Consider the following 19,123-nt stretch of genomic DNA (forward strand, 5'->3'; position numbering starts at 1 on the left):
ATTGCAATAGGGGAGAGATTGAACTCAACAGAGGTGGGACAAGGGAGAGGAAGGAATTGCAGGCCACCTGTATATGCTAACTGGTTTTACCCAAAATAGAAATAAACTTTCTCTTATTTTACTGACAGGGGGTAGTGTTAAAATTTGGAGCTAGGCACCCATGAAGTTAGGCTACTGCCCTTCCACAGAGACTGGGAGATAGGGTTACCATCTTGTTTGGTGAATACATTTCAAAGGGGTAGCTCTCAGGTTGAGAGAGACCTTCCCCCTTGGATCTGTAAAACTGGAAAGAGACTTAAATATATTTCAAAGAGGGAGAGAAAGATTTTGCAATTAGAAGTTTTCTTTTTTTTCTTTTTTTTTTAAGCTATGAGCACAGTGCCAGACCATTCAATATTTATTCAATCAAGAATGCTAATTCAGCTGTATATAAACTAACAGGAGGAGACAGATATGCAAACATATCAGGGCAATGGTATTATACAACAGATAACACTGTTATCTGTGTGAAGTAGGTATTATTTTTTTTCAGTATATGAAATTTATTGTCAAATTGGTTTCCATACAACACCCAGTGCTCATCCCAAAAGGTGCCCTCCTCTATACCCATCACCCACCCTCCCCTCCCTCCCACCCCTTGCAATTAGAAGTTTTCTAAAGTAGATTCTCTCAAAAAAAAGGGAGGTCATGGACCTATTGCCAAGAGGAAACTTATCTGAAGTTTAATCAAGATGAGGAAAAATGTAAGCCTATGTTGGTCAATAGAATTAGTGAAGTGAATGAGAGAAGGAACAGTTCAAGAAATGGGAAAACCAGGACACTTACTATATAAAGGAGCCGAAGGAAGATGGAACTCTAATATGAAAAGAAGGCAGCATTAAGTGCTTCAGAGAGGTGAAAGAGGAAAGGTCAGAGGGGTCACAGTTACCTTGATGCTTCAGTCTAGGTTGATGATGTATAGTTTTCTGTGGGAATTTTATTATTCCAGTAATTATTATAGGATAATAAATACTATAATTTTCATTATTGTATTGCTAATAATCATAGCATAATTCATTTTTCCTATTAGAATAGTCATTGTTTTGTACTCAAACTCAAATACCTCTAGTGTGTGGTAGTGATATTATATAACATTTGTAGATGTGAAAAGTGAGACCATTGCCATGAGATGCTCCTGCTGATGTGTGCATTAAATCTCTTTTCAAAACAGACTAGGATAGTGGGTAAGATGATGATAAACACTCGGGTGTTGTATTAAGTGGTACTCAGTCTGTCAGGCATTTTCAGATATGATGAGATGCAGTTAGTAGTATTACTCATTCTAGGATGATGCTTTTGGCTTTCACAGATATTTGAAAGCCAATGAAAATAAAACACCATTGCTTTGGCAATCGATTAATCCTCATAGAAATCCCACAAATAAAGCAGCCCTTCTGTGTGCTCCCAGGGCATCCAGGCTCAGTTCTGTTAAGGCACTACGTCACTGAACTGTAATTTCCTGTTTACTTCTGGGCTTTTCTTACTTGTTTCGAGATATTGGCAGCAGGGCCTGTCTCACTCCCTGCCTTCCTCCCAGTGCCTGGTCCTTACACAGGGCTTGTGCTCCAAAATTATTTGTTAAATGAATGGAGGTAGATCTAGTTTACAAGTGGGAAAATGAAGCTTCGATTTATGAGACTTAAGATTAGGGCCCAAGGAGGGCTTGTATTTAGACAGTCATCTCTCTTTATCTATGTCAGAAGATCTCCTAAATGAGTCTCTGCTTAAAAGAAATAGTGAAAGATATCTTTCTTCCCCCCTTTGAACCACTGTTCTTCTGACTCTTGACATAACAGTATCAAAAATGTTTCTTGAGCACACAATGCCAGACACCGTGCTAAGCACTATACATGTGCTAAGCACTTTATGACTTCATTTAATACTTAAAACTTAAGAGGAGGCTCTTACTGTTACCTTAATCTTACAGATGAGGAACAGAGAGCCACCTCTTAATTTCTCGTACACATATATGCAAACACATCAGAAGGTGCTTCTTCTATTAGGTAGACCCAACCCTCAGCAGGGGGTATGGCTTGATGCGAAAGAACATCGGTTGATTTTAGCTCTCACTGCCCCTGAGAGGGGGGACATGGAGCCTGGAGGCTCTAAAGGTTAAATTATCTGCTCATATCAAGTAGGTGGCAGAATCAGCAATTGAATCCAAGTCTGTCTCCGCCCACCCTGGCCTGACCACTTGTGCAATCTGCCATTTGTAACTAGGTCCTAATTTGATTTATATAAAACAGGGGTTGGCAACTTTTTTTTTCCTGTAAAAGGTACAGGGTTCAGGGCTACACAATTTCCATCACAGCTACTCAACTCTGCCATTCTAGCACAAAGGCATCTGTAAATACTATGTAAACAAATCCATGTGGCTGGTTCAACAAAGCTATGTACACTGAAATTTGAATTTTATGTAATATATTCTTTTATTATTATTATTATTTGAGAGGGAAATGGGAGAGGGGCAGAGGGAGAGACACAGAGAGAGAGAATCCCAAGCAGGTGCCATACTAAGCGTGGAGCTTGATGGAGGGCTTGATCCCACAACCTGGGATCATGACCTGAGCTGAAATCAAGAATTGGACAATCAACTGGCTGAGCCACCCAGGCGCCCCATAACGTTTTTGTTTTTGTTTTTGTTTTAATTTCTTTTGGCTATGTAGTAAGATAAAAGAAAAAAATCTTAACTTGCCAGGGGTCTTATGAAACACATGAGCTGATTTGGCCTTTGGGACATAGTTTGCTAATTCCTGATATCAAATGTTCCAAAAGAATCCAGAACATGAAATCATCACCCATTCTGTTACTGATTTTTCTTCCCTGAACTCTAAATACATAGAAACAAAAATTGTGGAGACCCATTTCCCCTTCTCTGAGTGTCTCTTTGTTTTTTGTTTTTTTGTGGTTTTTTGTTTGTTTGTTTGTTTTTTTAATGTGGTTTCTGTGATTAATTATTTTCTAGGTAGCTTACAACAGTTTTGAAATTTTGAGTGATTCCTTTCTCATAGTTATTTTGCAAGTACAGTACTGACTGATTTGTTTAAAAAGTTTTTTTAATGCTTATTATTATTTTTTTTTTTTGAGACAGAGACAGAGTATGAACGGGGGGAGGGGCAGAGAGAGAGGGAGACACAGAATCCAAAGCAGCCTCCAGGCTCTGAGTTGTCAGTACAGAGCCTGATGCGGGTCTCGAACTCATGAGCAGTGAGATCATGACCTGAACCGAAATCAGATGCTTAACCGACTCAGCCACCCAGGTGCCTGTGACTGATTTGTTTTTATACTTCTATGATTCTCTTAGCCAGAATTTCACTTACATTAGGCAGAGTGAAGTTTTTGATTGGAAAACTTACTTTTAATGGAGAAAAGGAAATCAGATGCAGATGAAATTCAAAAACTTAGTGTGTCCGGGATGACTACAAAATATGTTCTTTCTACCCCACTGTCGAGCTCAAGGCTCTGGTATGTCCTCAGTTAACCCTTAAAAGAGTTTTGGCTTCATAGCTATAACCATCATCTGGGTAGTAAGTCTCAAACTGGACTCCTCAGCTAACTTGCACAACCTACTCTTCACAGACATGTGAGAATGCCATTTTTTCAAAACTGTGGTTAGAAAGATTCAGTCCAACAAATGGCCAAAAGAAAGGTTGTCCAATAAATGGACATTAATCCAACAGATGGCCAAGTCTCTCTGTATTAAAAAGAACTGCCACTTTTGAGAACTTTGTGTTTCATACCCTCTCTTCAGCTTCTTCAGGTGCTACTAAATCCCCTCTACCTATGTTCCACCCAAAGTTGTCTTTCTCTTGTCCTTGCAAGAAGCCACTATTTCTACCATACTTTCTCCCTGCGCTTTCTTACTTCCTCAAAGTGGTCCTCTTAGAACTATAGACCAGGTTCGTCTCTACTTGTCTCTATCGTAGTTGCCTTCCTTGCTCAAACCTTGCTCAAGGTTTGTCTCTCCAACTAACCTGTGGGCTTCATGAAGACTTGTCCAACTTGGTAACTTTGGCACCTACTTATTTAAAAAGTGGCTTGTAGTTTCTGCCTGTGACACAGATCTATGTGTCATCATGGCTATTTCATTTGTCTCCTAAGTCTGCAGTTTTCATCTTGCTGTCTGCTCTTAGGACTGAAGTCTATGTGTTTGACCTTTCCTTAATTTGTTTATAAAGCTATGTGAACAATGAAATTATTTCCCTTTAAAGATGAAGTCTTTCATGCTCGGATAATGGCTCTGGAAAATGAAAACAACAGAACTGGGAAAGCCTGAATTTGTATCCAGTTAACTGAGCTAATTTCTGGGACTGGGGCATCCAGGGACTGTGTCATATACTTACAGCACTGATGGCAAGGTTGGGCTATATTATATTCTTTGCTTCCTTTGACCTGCTTTCCATCATGCTCAGGTTAAATATGATAAAGATTAGGTCTGTAGGTCTTTAGAAAGTGTGTATTTTCGGGGTACGTGGGTGACTCAGTTGGTTAAGTGTCCGACTTCGGCTCAGGTCGTGATCTCACTTTGAGTGAGTTTGAGCTGCGAGTCAGGCTCTGTGCTGACAGCTCAGAGCCTGGAGCCTGCTTCAGATTCTTTGTCTCCCTCTCTCTCTGCTCCTCTCCCACTCATGCTCTATCTCTCTTTGTCTCTCAAAAATAAATAAATGTTAAAAAAAATTAAAAAGAAAAAGAAAGTGTGTATTTTCTTTTTAATTTTATTGAAGGTGAATCTTTGGAGTCCATTGACATGATAATATTGTCATAATAAATATATATTTGCGTGTGGATGTGCATAGTGTCTTATTAATGTTCCTAATAGAGTTATTTTTTTGGAGGAAAAATTAAGAATTTTAACTACCTATCATGGTGAGCCCATCTACTGTATATTCTGTCAGTGTGATTTTCTGAATTTCCTGCTAATGACACATTCATAGAAAGAAAAAAAAGACACCAATAAAATTTTAGCAGATTCGTATCTTCTGGTTGCATGTTCTTATTTCTGAACACAGAGTCTGAATTCTAAGAAAAGAGGAAACCAAATGTTCATAGAACCTTTTTGAAAACTGTATAGCACAGACAAATGGTGAGCCATTTCCATGAGTGCTGTGACTAGATCCTAATGTGGGAAAAGACTGGTAGGGAGTGCTGTATTCATTCTGTACATAAACAGTCAGATGGGGAGTATCTTATATAAGACCTTATATTTGAAGGTAGAATCATGAATTTATGCATTTGACAGCATTTCTCCCATAGGATATCACATTTTTCTATGTGTTTCTTTGACATTCTTTTCCTGTCATATTCCTGTTTGCCTAGATTTTAGAGCTTAGTGTAATCAAGGCTGTGGAGAGTCACATGATTTGTTCATGAATGTTTAGAAGTCTGTGTAGAAAGATGTACTTTGAGTATTTCTTAGGTAGCCTGGTGTGTGTTCTGAATTGTTTTCTTTGACTTTAGGAACAGAGAACTTAGATATTTGCCTGGAAAATTTCTGAAAAGTATTTATATTCTCTCTCTCTCTGTCACACATATGTGCACACACACACACGCACGTACACACACACACACACACACACACACACAGGAATTTCTATGTGCAAGACAGTGAGTGATTTAGATATTTCAGATATATTAATAACTAGATTTGAGGTTATATTTTCATTCTACCAGACTCCACATCAAGAAATTGCTACATGAGTCCATGTCTTTTTATTTCTTATATTTTAGGTTAATTCTTTATGGTAAATATCATGTAGTTGCATCTTCTAGAGCCTTAAGAATGGTCATATAGTGAATGATAGAACTCGGTGAAGATAGTGTGTGCCTGTGTGCAGTTTCGAAAGTTATTTTTGTTGTCTTCTGTGAGAAAAGTTAAATAAAATGATCAAAGATTCTAAGTGATACCTTGGTGGTGCCAGTTTGGGTTCATTTGCAACCTAATAGCAGCTACAGAAATTTACCTCCTATGGTTGTTCCCTCTTCCTTTCAGATGCGAAATCAGAAATCAAAGGATAGCTTTAATTGTTCATGTGTAGTTGAATCTCAATCTTCTGAAAGTTTCTGAAAGTAATGAATGTTTTATGGTTTATGCTGCTCTGAGAATTAATTATTTTAAAAGTAGATTTATTAAAACTGAAAGGCTGCTAGTAATCGGTATCTATAAAAATTGATCTGTTTTGGGATAGCTTCCAAGCCGCTATATGCTCATCGTTTTTCCTTTTTCTTCCTTTGTGATAATAACTGGTGGTACAGGGAAATGATACACATGTCAAGATTTTTCTGATTAGCTGAACCAAGTGTATTTGGCTAGCACTTCTTGCCACTTGTTTTGAAAACTACCTTCTCTTCTCTTCTCAGTTATTTACATGTAACTGTCTACCTAGTGATTATTATCTCCTTTTGTGTGTATGGCATTATGTTTTGCACTTTAAATCCCACTATAAAATGTTCTGACTGAATACTACCACCATTGTGACTGAAACATCAGAAAGTCTCTCAGCTTTGATCGATCCCATCAGTTCTCAGTGTGGATTCTAGGGAATCCTAAATTTAAATATTTAGATGTTTCAAATGTTATGAGAAAAACAATGGTTCTGTGCTGATGTAAGTTGAACTTCTTTACTGCAGAACCATTCAGATACTTAAAAGTATGTTAACATGCAGAATGATTTCCTGCAAGAGAGAGATAATAGTAATGGCTTTTTTCACAAAGAGTTTCATGCTTTGGGAACAACTGGCTTTCTTGTTTTGTAGATTAGAAAACCATCCCTGAGAAATTAAACAACTTGCTTAAAATTAAATGTCTAGACTAATACTTTTAATGCAGTGCCATTCCAAGACGGGTACTGCTGAGTCCCCCCACACCTTGCCACCTCTCTTGCTGTCAGCTCTTGTGATACAAGTAGCTCACTCTGACCTCTGGGCTTGTACTTCTTATTTGTTTTGAATGACAGGACATGTATTTCTGAAAAACTGCCCATGAAGTTCCAAATTCCCACCTGGAGAGTGTATTGATTTATTTACATTTTTTTCCTTCCCTGAATTCTTTCCAAGAAAGAAAGAAAGAAAGAAAGAAAGAAAGAAAGAAAGAAGGAAAGAAGGAAAGAAAAGAAAGAAAGAAAGAAAGAAAGAAAGAAAGAAAGAAAGAAAGAAAGAAAGAAGGAAAGGAAGGAAGAAAGGAAGAAAGGAAGAAAAAAAGGAAGGAAGGAAGGAAGGAAGGAAGGAAGAAAGAAAGAAAGAAAGAAAGAAAGAAAGAAAGAAAGAAAGAAAGAAAGAAAGAAAGAAAAAGAAAGAAAAAGACACACATACCAAAAAACAAAACATTATTCCTGGGGATACCAGAGTAGGATTTTAGAGACACACTTTGTCCCCTTGGGAACTTTATCCCCACACTAAAAATTCAGTAAATACGAGTCTTCGCATCAGTGGCTTTTGCAGCCTAGTTTTTTAAAGTTCATTTTCTTAATGCCAAGCTCATAATTTTAAATGCCAAGCATGGAATGTACATGGGTGAGTAGGTTGGATGTAACCCCATGGCTTTCTAGAGCTCCTAATGAATAGTGGCAGAAAAGAGAAATGAAATCAGTTTATCAAAAGTAAACAAACAGGGGCACCTAGGTAGCTCAGTCGGTTAGGCGTATGACTTTGGCTCAGGTCATGATCTTGCAGTCTGGTCTGTGAGTTCGAGCCCCTCGTGGGGCTCTGTGCTGACAGCTCAGAGCCTGGAGCCTGCTTAGGATTTTGTGTCTCCCTCTCTCTCTGCCCCTCCTCCACTCGCACTATGTCTCTCTATCTCAAAGGTAAGTAAACATTAAAAAAAAAAAAGGAGGAGGGTGCCTGGGTGACTCAGTGGGTCAAGTGTCCCACTTCACCTCAGGTCATGATCTCATGATCTGTGAGTTCAAGCCCTGCATCGGGCTTTTGTGCTGACAGCTCAGAGCCTGGAGCCTGCTTCGGATTCTGTATCTCCCTCTCTCTCTGCCCCTCCCAAGCTCACACTCTGTCTCTCTCCCCCTCTCAAAAATAAATAAACATTTTTTAAAAAACTAAAAAAAAAATTAAAAATAAATTATGATAAATGTTAAAGATTGAAGTACAGAGAACTATGAATTGTGTAATAAAGAGAGATGTTTTCTATCTTTTCTTTTTTTTAGAAAATTTTTATTAGTTGATGGAACACTTTGTTTTTGTTTGTTTTTCAGATTTTTATTTAACTTATAGTTAGTTAACATATAGTGTAATATTAGTTTCAGGAGTAGAATTTAATGTTTCATCACTTACGTACAATACCCAGTGTTCATCATAACAATTGCCCTCCTTAATACCCACCCATCTAGCCCATCTCCCACCCACCTCCCCTCCATCAACCCTCAGGTTATTCTCTATTGTTAAGAGTCTCTTATGGTTTATTTCAAGGAGGGGCATTTTCTACCCAGAGGGTGCAAGACAGCCTTCCTGGGGAAGTGACTTAAGCTGAGCACTGTAGGATGAGTAGGTGGTGGTTACAGGAAGGGGATTGGAGGCAGAGGTAAGAGCAGGTTCCGTAGGGCTGGAGGATCTTGGCATTAGGAAGCGAGCAGACACCAGTGTGGTTCTTGAGTGGTTAGTGCTTGAGCTGTGGTGAGAAATCTTCTGATATGTGAGTGCAGAGGTTGCTTTCTTGCACTGATGCATATGAACCGTTTGCCAACAAGAACCATTGTTGTTGGTTTCTCATTTGCTTGGTGATTTTTGATATTCCTCTTGCCCTGGCATTTAAATACATAATGCAAGTAGTTTTCTGTCATCAAAAAGTCTGGGAAAATGCTGCATACATTCTGCCTAGAAGTAATCATGCTTGCAATCAAAATAATCCATTCCCAGAGACAAAGATAGAGACCCAGACTGCCCATTCCTATAACCCCAGATAGTGATTTTTCCTGCATTCTTTGAGCCATCATTTAAAAGTGTCTATAGCACTTTGGAAGGTTTCGTATTTATTATTGACTGTTTTAACATATATGAAATAGACTATAAAGGAATTTACCGAATTTAAAGGAATATAATAGAACTCTGATTTGACATCATTATGCTTTTCGCATTGTTTTCTGGTGTTTCCTTAAAAAAAAAAAACATGTATTTGGGATTTAACTCTGCGCTTTACTGACCACTTTGTTTTTGTCTTCTGTCTCTTCTAGTCTAATGGGATTGCAGCCATCATTGCTATTTTGGTGTTACTGCTACTACTGGGCATTGGTTTGATGTGGTGGTTTTGGCCCCTGTGCTGCAAAGTGGTGAGTAAGGAGGATTTTCAACTCTACTTGTTTGTAAAGCAGTGGAGATGTCAAGTAAGGCCTGGACTGCAAATCAATGCCACTTGGTCAACAACAGCAAAGTTTCAGTTAGCAAATTGAATTTTAGGAGCTTTTATTGCTATAATAAGTTCTAGAAAACATGCATGCCAATAAATGTTTCTTATAAAACTTCATCTAAAAAAACATTTCAAAATGAAGCTTGGAGGGAGAAGGCGAGAGGGTGGGGGAAGAGGTAGTGGGGATAAAGGGCTTTCTACTCCAGTACAAAAGAATTTCCAGTAAGTTGAATGATACTTTCTGTTGGATTCCTGGGGAGAAGTTGCTAATCTGTCAGGTTTTCTTGTCAGTTGCTTATTGAATCTTTCATTACCTCTTTGGAAAATCGATTTCAGGACCATCTCTGTTTGCCTCTCAAAAAAACATTTTAGAAATAAATTGTGTGCAGATGTTAGGGTTGCACAGGCAGTTTTGAAGTTACAACGGTTTATTTGAGTTATTGTTCCTGTTTGAGTAAAACCTTTGAAAGACTACAGGTTTATATTAGTTTTCTATCGCAACTTGAACAAATTGCTCTGCATTCGTGGCTTAAAGCAACACAAACTTATTATCTAACAGTGATTTAATCACATATCCAAGATGGGTCTCACTGGACTAAACCGGGCTAAAAGGGAATGGCAGAGTTACATTCTTGTCTTAATGCTCTGGAGGAGAATCTGTTCCCTTGCCTTTTCTGGCTTCTAGAGACCACACACGTCCCTTGTTTCGTGGACCCCTTCCTCCATCTTCAAAGCCAGCAACATTGCATCTCTCTGACTATTCTTCTGTAGTTGCATCTCCCTCGGGTCTCAGCCAGCTGAGAAAGGACCTCCAATGTTAGGAAACCATGTGAAGAAATTGGACCCAGCTGGATAATCCACGATAATCTACCCTCTCAGCATCCTTAACTTTATCATATCTGCCAAGTCCCTTTTGCTATGTAATGAAAATTATGCATAGTTCCAGGGACAGCTTTGGGGGGACCATTATTCTGCCTACCACAGGATGGAATGTTGAGTAATAAAGTTCAGCACATTTATGGGGCACCTGGGTGGCTCAGTCAGTTAAACATCCGACTTTGGCTCAGGTCATGATCTCACGGCTTGTGAGTTCAAGGCTCTGTGCTGACAGCTCAGAGCCTGGAGCCTCTTCAGATTCTGTGTCTTTCTCTCTCTCTCTCTACCCGTCCCCTGCTCACACCCTGTCTCTCAAAAATAAATAAACATTAAAAAAATTTTTTTAAGTTCAGCACATTTCACGCAACCCAATTTGGATTGTTCAAGTTTCATAGAAAAGATTATTCTGAAGAAGCACTCATTCAAAGCATACCTCCTACTTAGTTTGATAGTATTCTTTTTATTATCAGCATATTATGTAGAACTTTATATTCTGTAGATCACTGTGGTGTTGTACCTAATATTACTGGACTGCCTTTTTTCTCCCTCACGTTTGCTGACTAATTCCAAGTTCCTTATAACTTAAGGCACTACTTTGCATCACTCCTGCATTTATTATTAATTGTACTTCAGTCCGTTTTCATGAGTCAACTTTACAATCCTTTATCTCAGAGCAGTTGGCCCATATAAGAGGTATAGAATTAACTCAGACAATGGTAGAGACAAGAAGCATCCTGTCTCTTTGCTGAACTAATCAGTTTCCTGCCATAGCAGTTTATGCTCAGACAGTTTCCTGTTGTAATCTAGATCATCCTAGATATGGCTATTTTCGGGTGGCTAACGTTCTTGAGTCAAATTGAAAGCAGAAAGGTGCCCTAATATGATTTGTGCTCCTTGGTTTTTTAATTTAAATTTGGCCGTGGTGGATGTCCTTTGCAGTTTCATTTATTATTGATCAGAGGGCTCAAAAGCGTCAAAGTATATGATTTTTTAAATCATTAAAAGACATGTGAAAACTAAAATGGGCTTCTTTGGAGCATTGTTAGATGCTCCAAAAATGTGGGCAAAGTTTAAATGGAGGGGCATGAGTGTCCCAATAGCAACATTTGTAAAGCACACTAAGAACATAAGGAGGAGGGATTTACCAGAGTCACGGGATTGTTTCAGAGAAACCTGACTGGGCTGATGACCCCACACTGAGTTTTGAATAATGAATAAGATGTTTGCAGTTGAGAGAGATTTCAGATGAAGTGTGTGTGTGTGTGTGGAATTATACTGAGTTATTCTGGCATGCTTTGGGGAGCACTGGGCTGAGGCTTACCTAGTGTGCCAGTGAAAGGGAAGCGTGAAAGATGGTTTGGGATTTAGGTAGGAATCTCATTTAGGGAGGCTTCCTCTGTCTTTTAGGAAGTTTGAGCTCACCCCAGGGATGATGAGAAGCCACTGGAGATATTTGTTCAGTATAATCCCCTGAAAGAAGCTTTGCTTGCTTTACAGCAGTGTCTACTCAGGTCTGGTCCTGGTGAGGATTAAGTCTGTATCCAGCTGAGTTTCCATCAACAATTGAAATGGAAAGCCAGTGACAGATGATGCACCCTGGATATGGCCAAAGCAAAGGAATGCTAACAAAGTGCAGATAGGAGTTAAGGTAGAAGCTAAGTGAGCTAGGGAAAAATGAGGAGGTGATGTGACGAAAGGGGCACAGGGACTTTAGCCTTGTGAAACAATCTTGAGAGTGTCAAGGGGTGTTGTGGTGCAATTGCAGGATATTTGTTTTACTTTGTTCCTTTTAGAGAATATGTTTGTGCAATGCTGGACTTAGAATGTAGTTAGCTAAATAATTCTTAGCAGTTAAATTATTAAGGATCAATTTAACTTTGACTATTGTTACCAGTAATATTACTTTCTAATGTGAAATGAGATGCATTTATTTCAGCTTGGTGTTGTACAAATTTTGTTTTGTTTGAGTGCTTTTAAAGTACTAGTGGCAGGGGCACCTGGGTGGCTCAGTTGGTTGAGCATCCGACTTCTGCTCAAGTCATGATCTCACGGTTTGTGAGTTTGAACCCTGAATCAGGCTCTCTGCTGTCAGCACAGAGACAGCTTTGGATCCTCTGTCCCCTCTATCCCTGCCCCCACCCCACCCACTCTTGCATGCCTTCTCTCTCTCTTTCTCTCTCTCTCTCTCTCTCTCTCTCTCTCTCTCTCTCTCTCTGTGTGTGTCTCTCAAACATAAATAAACATTTTAAAAAAATGAAGTACTAGGGGGAAACATTTAAATTTAATGTTTCTGGGGTGCCTGGGTATCTCAGTCGGTTAAGTGTCTGACTTCAGCTCAGGTCATGAATTCACTGTTTGTGGGTTTGAGCCCCATGTTGGGCTGTGTGCTGACAGTTCAGAGCCTGGTGCCTGCTTCAGATTCTGTGTCTCCCTCTCTGTACCTTCCCTGCTCACGTTCTGTCTCTCTTTCTCCACCTTTCTCTCTCAAAAATAAATAAACATTAGAAAAATTAATCTTTCAGCTGAAACATGACTAAAGAGCTTAAAAATGTCTGTTCTCAGGCACATTTAGATTATGTCCATGGTCCACTTCCTTGGGGATCACATGCTCAGGGGCTCTTATAAAGATAGAAAGCCTTGATATAAAGCTCTGAACAGAGTCCATAATATTTGTCACACATTCTCAATCATTTCATATTTTATGTAAATATCTTATGAAGTGATTTGTTCATTGTTCAGAGATTAAAATTTCAAAATTTCACATTTACCTGATCAATAACTCAAAAATGACAGTGTTTCTTATACTTCAGACCGTGGTTCTCATTTTTTTTTTTTCCTGCCCCAAATAACCAGAAGGTCTCAGAGCAGTAGTGGTAAGATTTCCCATGGTGATGATTCTCCCTGAAGGGAAAGACAGGGCAGTTTCTGTAGGATTCAGTGCCATTTGGAGAAGCCTGTGGGGTTTGCTGAATAATGGTCTCTAAAGATATGCAGGTCTTAATTCCTGGAAATTGTGAATGTTATCTTATATGGCAAAAGAGACTTTGAAATGTGATTAGATTAAGGATCTTGAGCTAGGGAGGTTATCCAGGAGGACCTACTGGTGGGCTCTAAATGCAGTCACAAGTGTTCTTGTAAGAGGGAGACAGAGGGAGATTAGCCTACTCAAGGGGAAATGGCAGTGTGACCATGGAAGCAGAGACTAGAGATGCAACTACTGGTCAGGGAATGCTCACCGTCACCAGGAGCTCAGGGAGGCAAGCAACAGATACAGTTCTGGAGCCTGTAGAAGGAACCAGCTCTACTAATACCTGATTTTAGCCTGATAAGACTCAGTTCAGACTCCTGACTTCCAGAACTGTAAGAAAATAAATTTTCTCTGGTCTTAAGCCATTGCAATTGTGGTAACTTGTTGCAGCCATGTTAAGAAACTAATACAGTTCTTAAATGATTCTGATATTCCCCAGGGTTGGGAATGACTGCCCAGGGCTATTTATTTTGGCAATTCTTATGTAACACGTCTTCGGAGCAGCTCGTTACAAAAACTGTTCATGGAGTACAAGAGGTTGTAAAATGGAAGACAATGAAATATTCTTTAAAATGTTAGCAGTGGTTCCAAGGCTATTAAGAAATCAATATGCATTTTTAAAAATTAGAATTACGTTTCTGTTTTGTTCTGAGTAACCATAAAATAAATGTGCATAATGTTGTATATACTGAGTAGAAGTTACTTACTGTTTCAGAGTGACAAGGAATTTTTGGGAAGAAACAGGTTTCTAATTTTCAGAAGTATTCAAGGCGTATATGTCATTAGAACCATTTGACAACGGGGATCCATGGACAGTCCCCTTGGGGTGCTTGTTATTTGCTAGAAGAGGCCAGTACCATCCTATTCATATTCAGAAACTGAACCACTGAATTCCTTGAAAGCTAGAAAGTGACCATTTTACTCTGCAAGGAAAAGCAAAGAATTCAAACATTTAACTAAATATGTCTCTGAAACTATGACATATACTTCATTAGCTGTACCAAATTAGCATGAGGAACAAGAAACACATCAAAATCGTAACTATCCCCTCTAGAATATTTTATATTAAAATTTTAACCAACGGGTGCCTGGGTGGCTCAGTCGGTTGGGCATCCCACTTTGGCCTAGGTCATGATCTCTCTGGTCTCAAGTTCTAGCCCCGTGTCGGGCTCTATGCTGACAGCTCGGAGCCTGGAGACTGTTTCAGATTCTGTGTCTCCCTCTCTCTCTGCTCCTCCCCCACTCACTCTCTCTCTCTCTCTCTCTCTCTCTCTCTCTCTCTCTCTCTCAAAAATAAATAAACATTAAAAATAAATTCAAAATTTTAACCAAAATCCTCAAAAAGTTACCCAATGGTACATTTTTGGTGATACTTAAATGAAATTAAGATTAAACGATTATTTATGTGATCATTTGTTGAGCATTTCTCTCACTTTATAGTGTACTAATTTCATGAAGTCAAGTATTGTGTGTATTTTAATCATAGGCGTGTTATACATTATCTTCTTTGAACCGTTTCAATTCTTAAAACACTTGACATCTCTTTATCTGGAAGACGACTTCAAAATAGGGTAATCTGTTGCCAGTTTTAATCAAAATTCTGTCAACTATGGAGAAGCATTTTGCATGAGAGGATTTATGGTATACTCTTAGTTCTTTGTATGATTTTCACTGGTTTTATTTAAAAGGTATTCTTTATAATGTATATACAATAGGAAAGGTGGCCTTTGCCATTTCTATACAATAAGAAGTAAGATACAAGTACATAAAATTGTTTATTATTTTTAAGTTTTTTTTTTTAATTTTTAAAATGTATTTTTGAGAGAGAGAGAGAGAGAGAGAGAGAGAGTGAGAAGGGTAGGGGCAGAGAGAGAGGGAAACACAGAATCTTAAGCAGGCTCCAGGCTCTGAGCTGTCAGCACAGAACACAACACAGGGCTTGAACTCACAAACCACGAGATCATGACCTGAGCTGAAGTCAAATGCTTAACTGACTGAGCCACCCAGGGTCCCCAAGAATTTTTTATTATAATAAAACTCTGAAGTAGAAGCAATTTAATTTTAGTTGCTTCTATATACACCCCACAGGGGTTTCAAACCTGAGGATTGTGAACTTGGGTGGGAAAAAAAATGTTTCTTTTTACTTCCAACTGAAATTTATCATTTCCTTCATTTATAAATGTAGGCCGCTATTCACAAAACTATTGTCACCAATAGTAATTACAGGTATCCTATATCACATACAATTCTTCAGATATTTTTGAAATATCTTTTACAAGTAACATAACTTCAAAATTAGGATAGTTCTCAGTTCTCATTATTTAATGAATTAATAAAGTAGCATATATTTCTATATCAAAAATTTGTGTGTGTGTGTGTTTACAGAATTGATAATTATATTTAAATATAATTGGATTCCTTAAACCTTTTTTATTTTAATGTCACTTAATTATTCTGGGAAGAGATCCATCAGTTCACCAGATTGCCAAAAAAGGGCATAGAATAAAAAATGTTAAGGAAAAACCTGTGCAATAAAAAAATCTGTCCACTCACAGACTACTTACTGGGCACCTAGGTGGCTCAGTCACTTAAGCATTGAACTCTTGGTTTCAGCTCAGGCCATGATATCACAGTTCCTGAATTGGAACCGTGCATCGGGCTCTGTGCTGACAGCATGGAGCCTGCTTGTGATTTCTCTCTCCCTCCATCTCTGCCCTTCTCCGGCTTGCTCTCTCTCTCAAAAGATAAATAAATAAACATAAAAAATAATGAGACTACTTACAAATTTTAAATCTTTCAGTTCTGTTTATTTATTTTTTTTTTTTAAAAAAATTTTTTTCAACATTTATTTATTTTTGGGACAGAGAGAGACAGAGCATGAACGGGGAGGGACAGAGAGAGAGGGAGACACAGAATCGGAAACAGGCTCCAGGCTCTGAGCCATCAGCCCAGAGCCCGACGCGGGGCTCGAACTCACGGGCCGCGAGATCATGACCTGGCTGAAGTCGGACGCTTAACCAACTGCGCCACCCAGGCGCCCCTTTCAGTTCTGTTTAATGAGTGTTTTCAAGGATAAGAGAGAGAAAGAGGGAGAGAGAGAGAGAAATCATTTAAAATGTTGCAGAATAGGGGTACCTGGGTGGCTCAGTCGGTTAAGTGACTGACTTAGGCTCAGGTCATGATCTCATGGTTTGTGAGTTTGAGCCCCATGTCGGGCTCTGTGCTGACAGCTCAGAGCCTGGAGCCTGCTTCGGATTCTGTGTCTCCCTCTCTTTGCCCCTCCCCCACTCATGCTCTATCTCCCTCTGTCTCTCAAAAATGAATAAACGTTAAAAAATATTAAAAAAAATTAAAATAGGGGTGCCTGGGTGGCTCAGTTGGTTGAGCATCAGATATCAGCTCCGGTCATGATCTCATGGTTTGTGGGTTTGAGCCCTGCACCCAGCTCTGTGCTGACAGCTCCAAGCCTGGAGCCTGCTTTGAGTTCTGTGTCTCCCTCTCTCTCTGCCCCTCCCTGTCTTGTGCTCTCTCTCTGTCTCTCAAAAAACAAATAATAAAAAAAAATTTTTTTAATTAAAATTTGCAGAATAGTGTCCTCTGTGTACCAGAGCTTTCCATGACAAATAGAAATCTGAAACAATGATAGTTGGAAAACTACCTAATAATAATCATAGTAAAAGAGTCTTCATGCAAAGCTGAAATTTTTAGGCACTATCATTAGTGAATTATAGAGTGTGTTGGGTTTGCAAACTATTCCGTAAGGGGAAAAGTTCTCATTTTGTGTGAAGTTATTTCTTACCATCTGTTTAAGAGTCTGTATCCTGCTCATTGAGGATCCTCACATCCATCCTTTAGACCTGCTTTTCTTTAGCAAAGACATCAGCTGCATCCTTCCTTAATCCTTAAATTAAAAATGAGGGCAGGAGAGGTTAAAAAAACTTATCATGTACTGAGTCATGAGTGGAAATATCAGAAAATATGGGTGTTTTCATCATTGTTTAGCTTAGAAGTTCTGTTGAGTTTATGACAGATTTGTTTTACTGCCAGGATGGCAGAAATGACAGTCCTATAGTTGTATCATTGGAATATCCAGACACTCTGCAGAATTACAGATGTAAGGCTAATGAGGTGGCAAACAAAGGCTTTCTGGAGTGTTGTCAATTAGAGGGTGTTCTACAGCTGCAAATAAATATCTGAATATGCTGGAAATGATAAATGTTCACTTTGCTCTAGTGTCCTTGGCCAAAGTTCTTCATCCTCAAGGGAAAATTGCAAGCTCATTTTTCCTTGGAGCATTTAAGACTTTACATAAAGATCTCATAAATCTTAATTTAAAAAAACCATTTTAAAAAGTTATCTTTTTAAAGCCCAATTTGCTTATAAGTAAGTTGAGCTTTCATGATGAGGATATATCTGACTGCAGCTCCATGGAATCATTTTCTTAGCCAGCAACAGCTGTGCTGTTCTTTCTAAATAGTAATAATGCTTCTATATTGCACTTGTCTTTTATTGTTGAGGAGGGCTTTTGGTGCCTTTATTGAGTTACTTTGAGAATAGCCTGATTTTTTTGGGGGGGAAATGCACAATAAAATAGAAGTAATTTGAATTTTAATATGCCTTCCTTGCACCATTAATTAAAATGATTTATGTTTGGTTGCCTCCTCGAAATAGAGTGTGATGTTAGTACTTACAGCTTCCATGGTGATGTTTTCCAACAGAACATCATTTGCGAAAACAGGGTATCAAACTCTCCCTGGTATTAGTTTATTTGCTTTGACAGCAGCACCTTTACTTAACTCTTGGCAAAATACACTCTCACACTATTCTTCCCAATCCCCATTTGGCACTTTAAGTTATATTTATTGTCCAGACCTCCCACCAGCTCTTTATTTGTTCAGAGTAGGAATCTTTGATCATTGATGAGTGTGTCAAGGAGAAGAGGAAAGGGGGGATGAGATAAATCAGACCGTATTTTGATCTGGATGATGAAAGGATCTAACTTGGTGAGATTCAGGGGGAAAAAAGTCCCAGATACGAATGTAAGAGAACTTTGTGTTTATGCACTTCAGAGGAAAGGCACCACACTTGCTCTCTGATCTTATCAAAAAGAAAAGGAGAATGAAAGGAAGACCCCATATATTTCAAACAAACTTTTCTAAACACTGAGAGTGACTTCTCTATTGTTTGTGGGCTCTTAGTCGCTTAGATGACATTGCTGATAAATTGGGCATTTGTTTTTGTCACTGGCAAGAATCAGTCCTGAAACACGACTTGATCTACAGGCGTTGTACAGTATCTTATTCTTTTTTAATCCAAGGCAGTTCACTGTTGACAGTTCTTTTCACTCTTTTCTGAATATTGGAACATATGATTGCATCAAGCTGGCTGCAGGCTCCAGTGCTGACATTTTCTAGCGCAAAGAATGCCCACATCACTCGAACATTTGAAAAGTGTTAATGAGCGGATCAAAAGGACTGTTGCCTGAAGCAGCTAACTTTTTTTTTTTTTTTTAAGAAATCGGCTCTCCTCCAAACTGAAATCTTCATTCTAGCAGCTAAGTAGATGAGATGTAATCCTCCCTGATGATGATAATAACAAATGAAAAAAAAAAATTGGAGGAGAATCAAACTCTACATATGGTTCATAAAGTGGTGAAAGTGTTTTCCAGAATCTTCAATACAGAACTAAAGGATGCTAAGTGGAAAAAATCCTGGCAACTAGGCAATATTATGCCTTTTAAAATCTGCAAATTCTCATAAAATATGGTGCATATGAATACATCCTTTTCTGAAATGGATGTGTTCTTGCACTATTTAGTACAAGAATGGGAT

The 19,123-nt window shown here is 38.6% G+C and overlaps 1 protein-coding gene across 1 annotated transcript in view; it reads left to right on the forward strand.

The window, feature by feature from the left end:
* The window catches only part of ANTXR2 (ANTXR cell adhesion molecule 2), a 155,896-nt gene that overhangs the window by 66,301 nt on the left and 70,472 nt on the right, over positions 1–19,123 (forward strand). The window contains exon 12 of the mRNA XM_043572387.1: positions 9,216–9,311. Within this exon, the coding sequence (XP_043428322.1) occupies positions 9,216–9,311 (96 nt within the window). The remainder of the gene's footprint in view (positions 1–9,215; positions 9,312–19,123) is intronic.

This window comes from Prionailurus bengalensis, chromosome B1 (assembly GCF_016509475.1).
Source record: "Prionailurus bengalensis isolate Pbe53 chromosome B1, Fcat_Pben_1.1_paternal_pri, whole genome shotgun sequence".
Classification (NCBI taxonomy): Eukaryota; Metazoa; Chordata; class Mammalia; order Carnivora; family Felidae; genus Prionailurus; species Prionailurus bengalensis.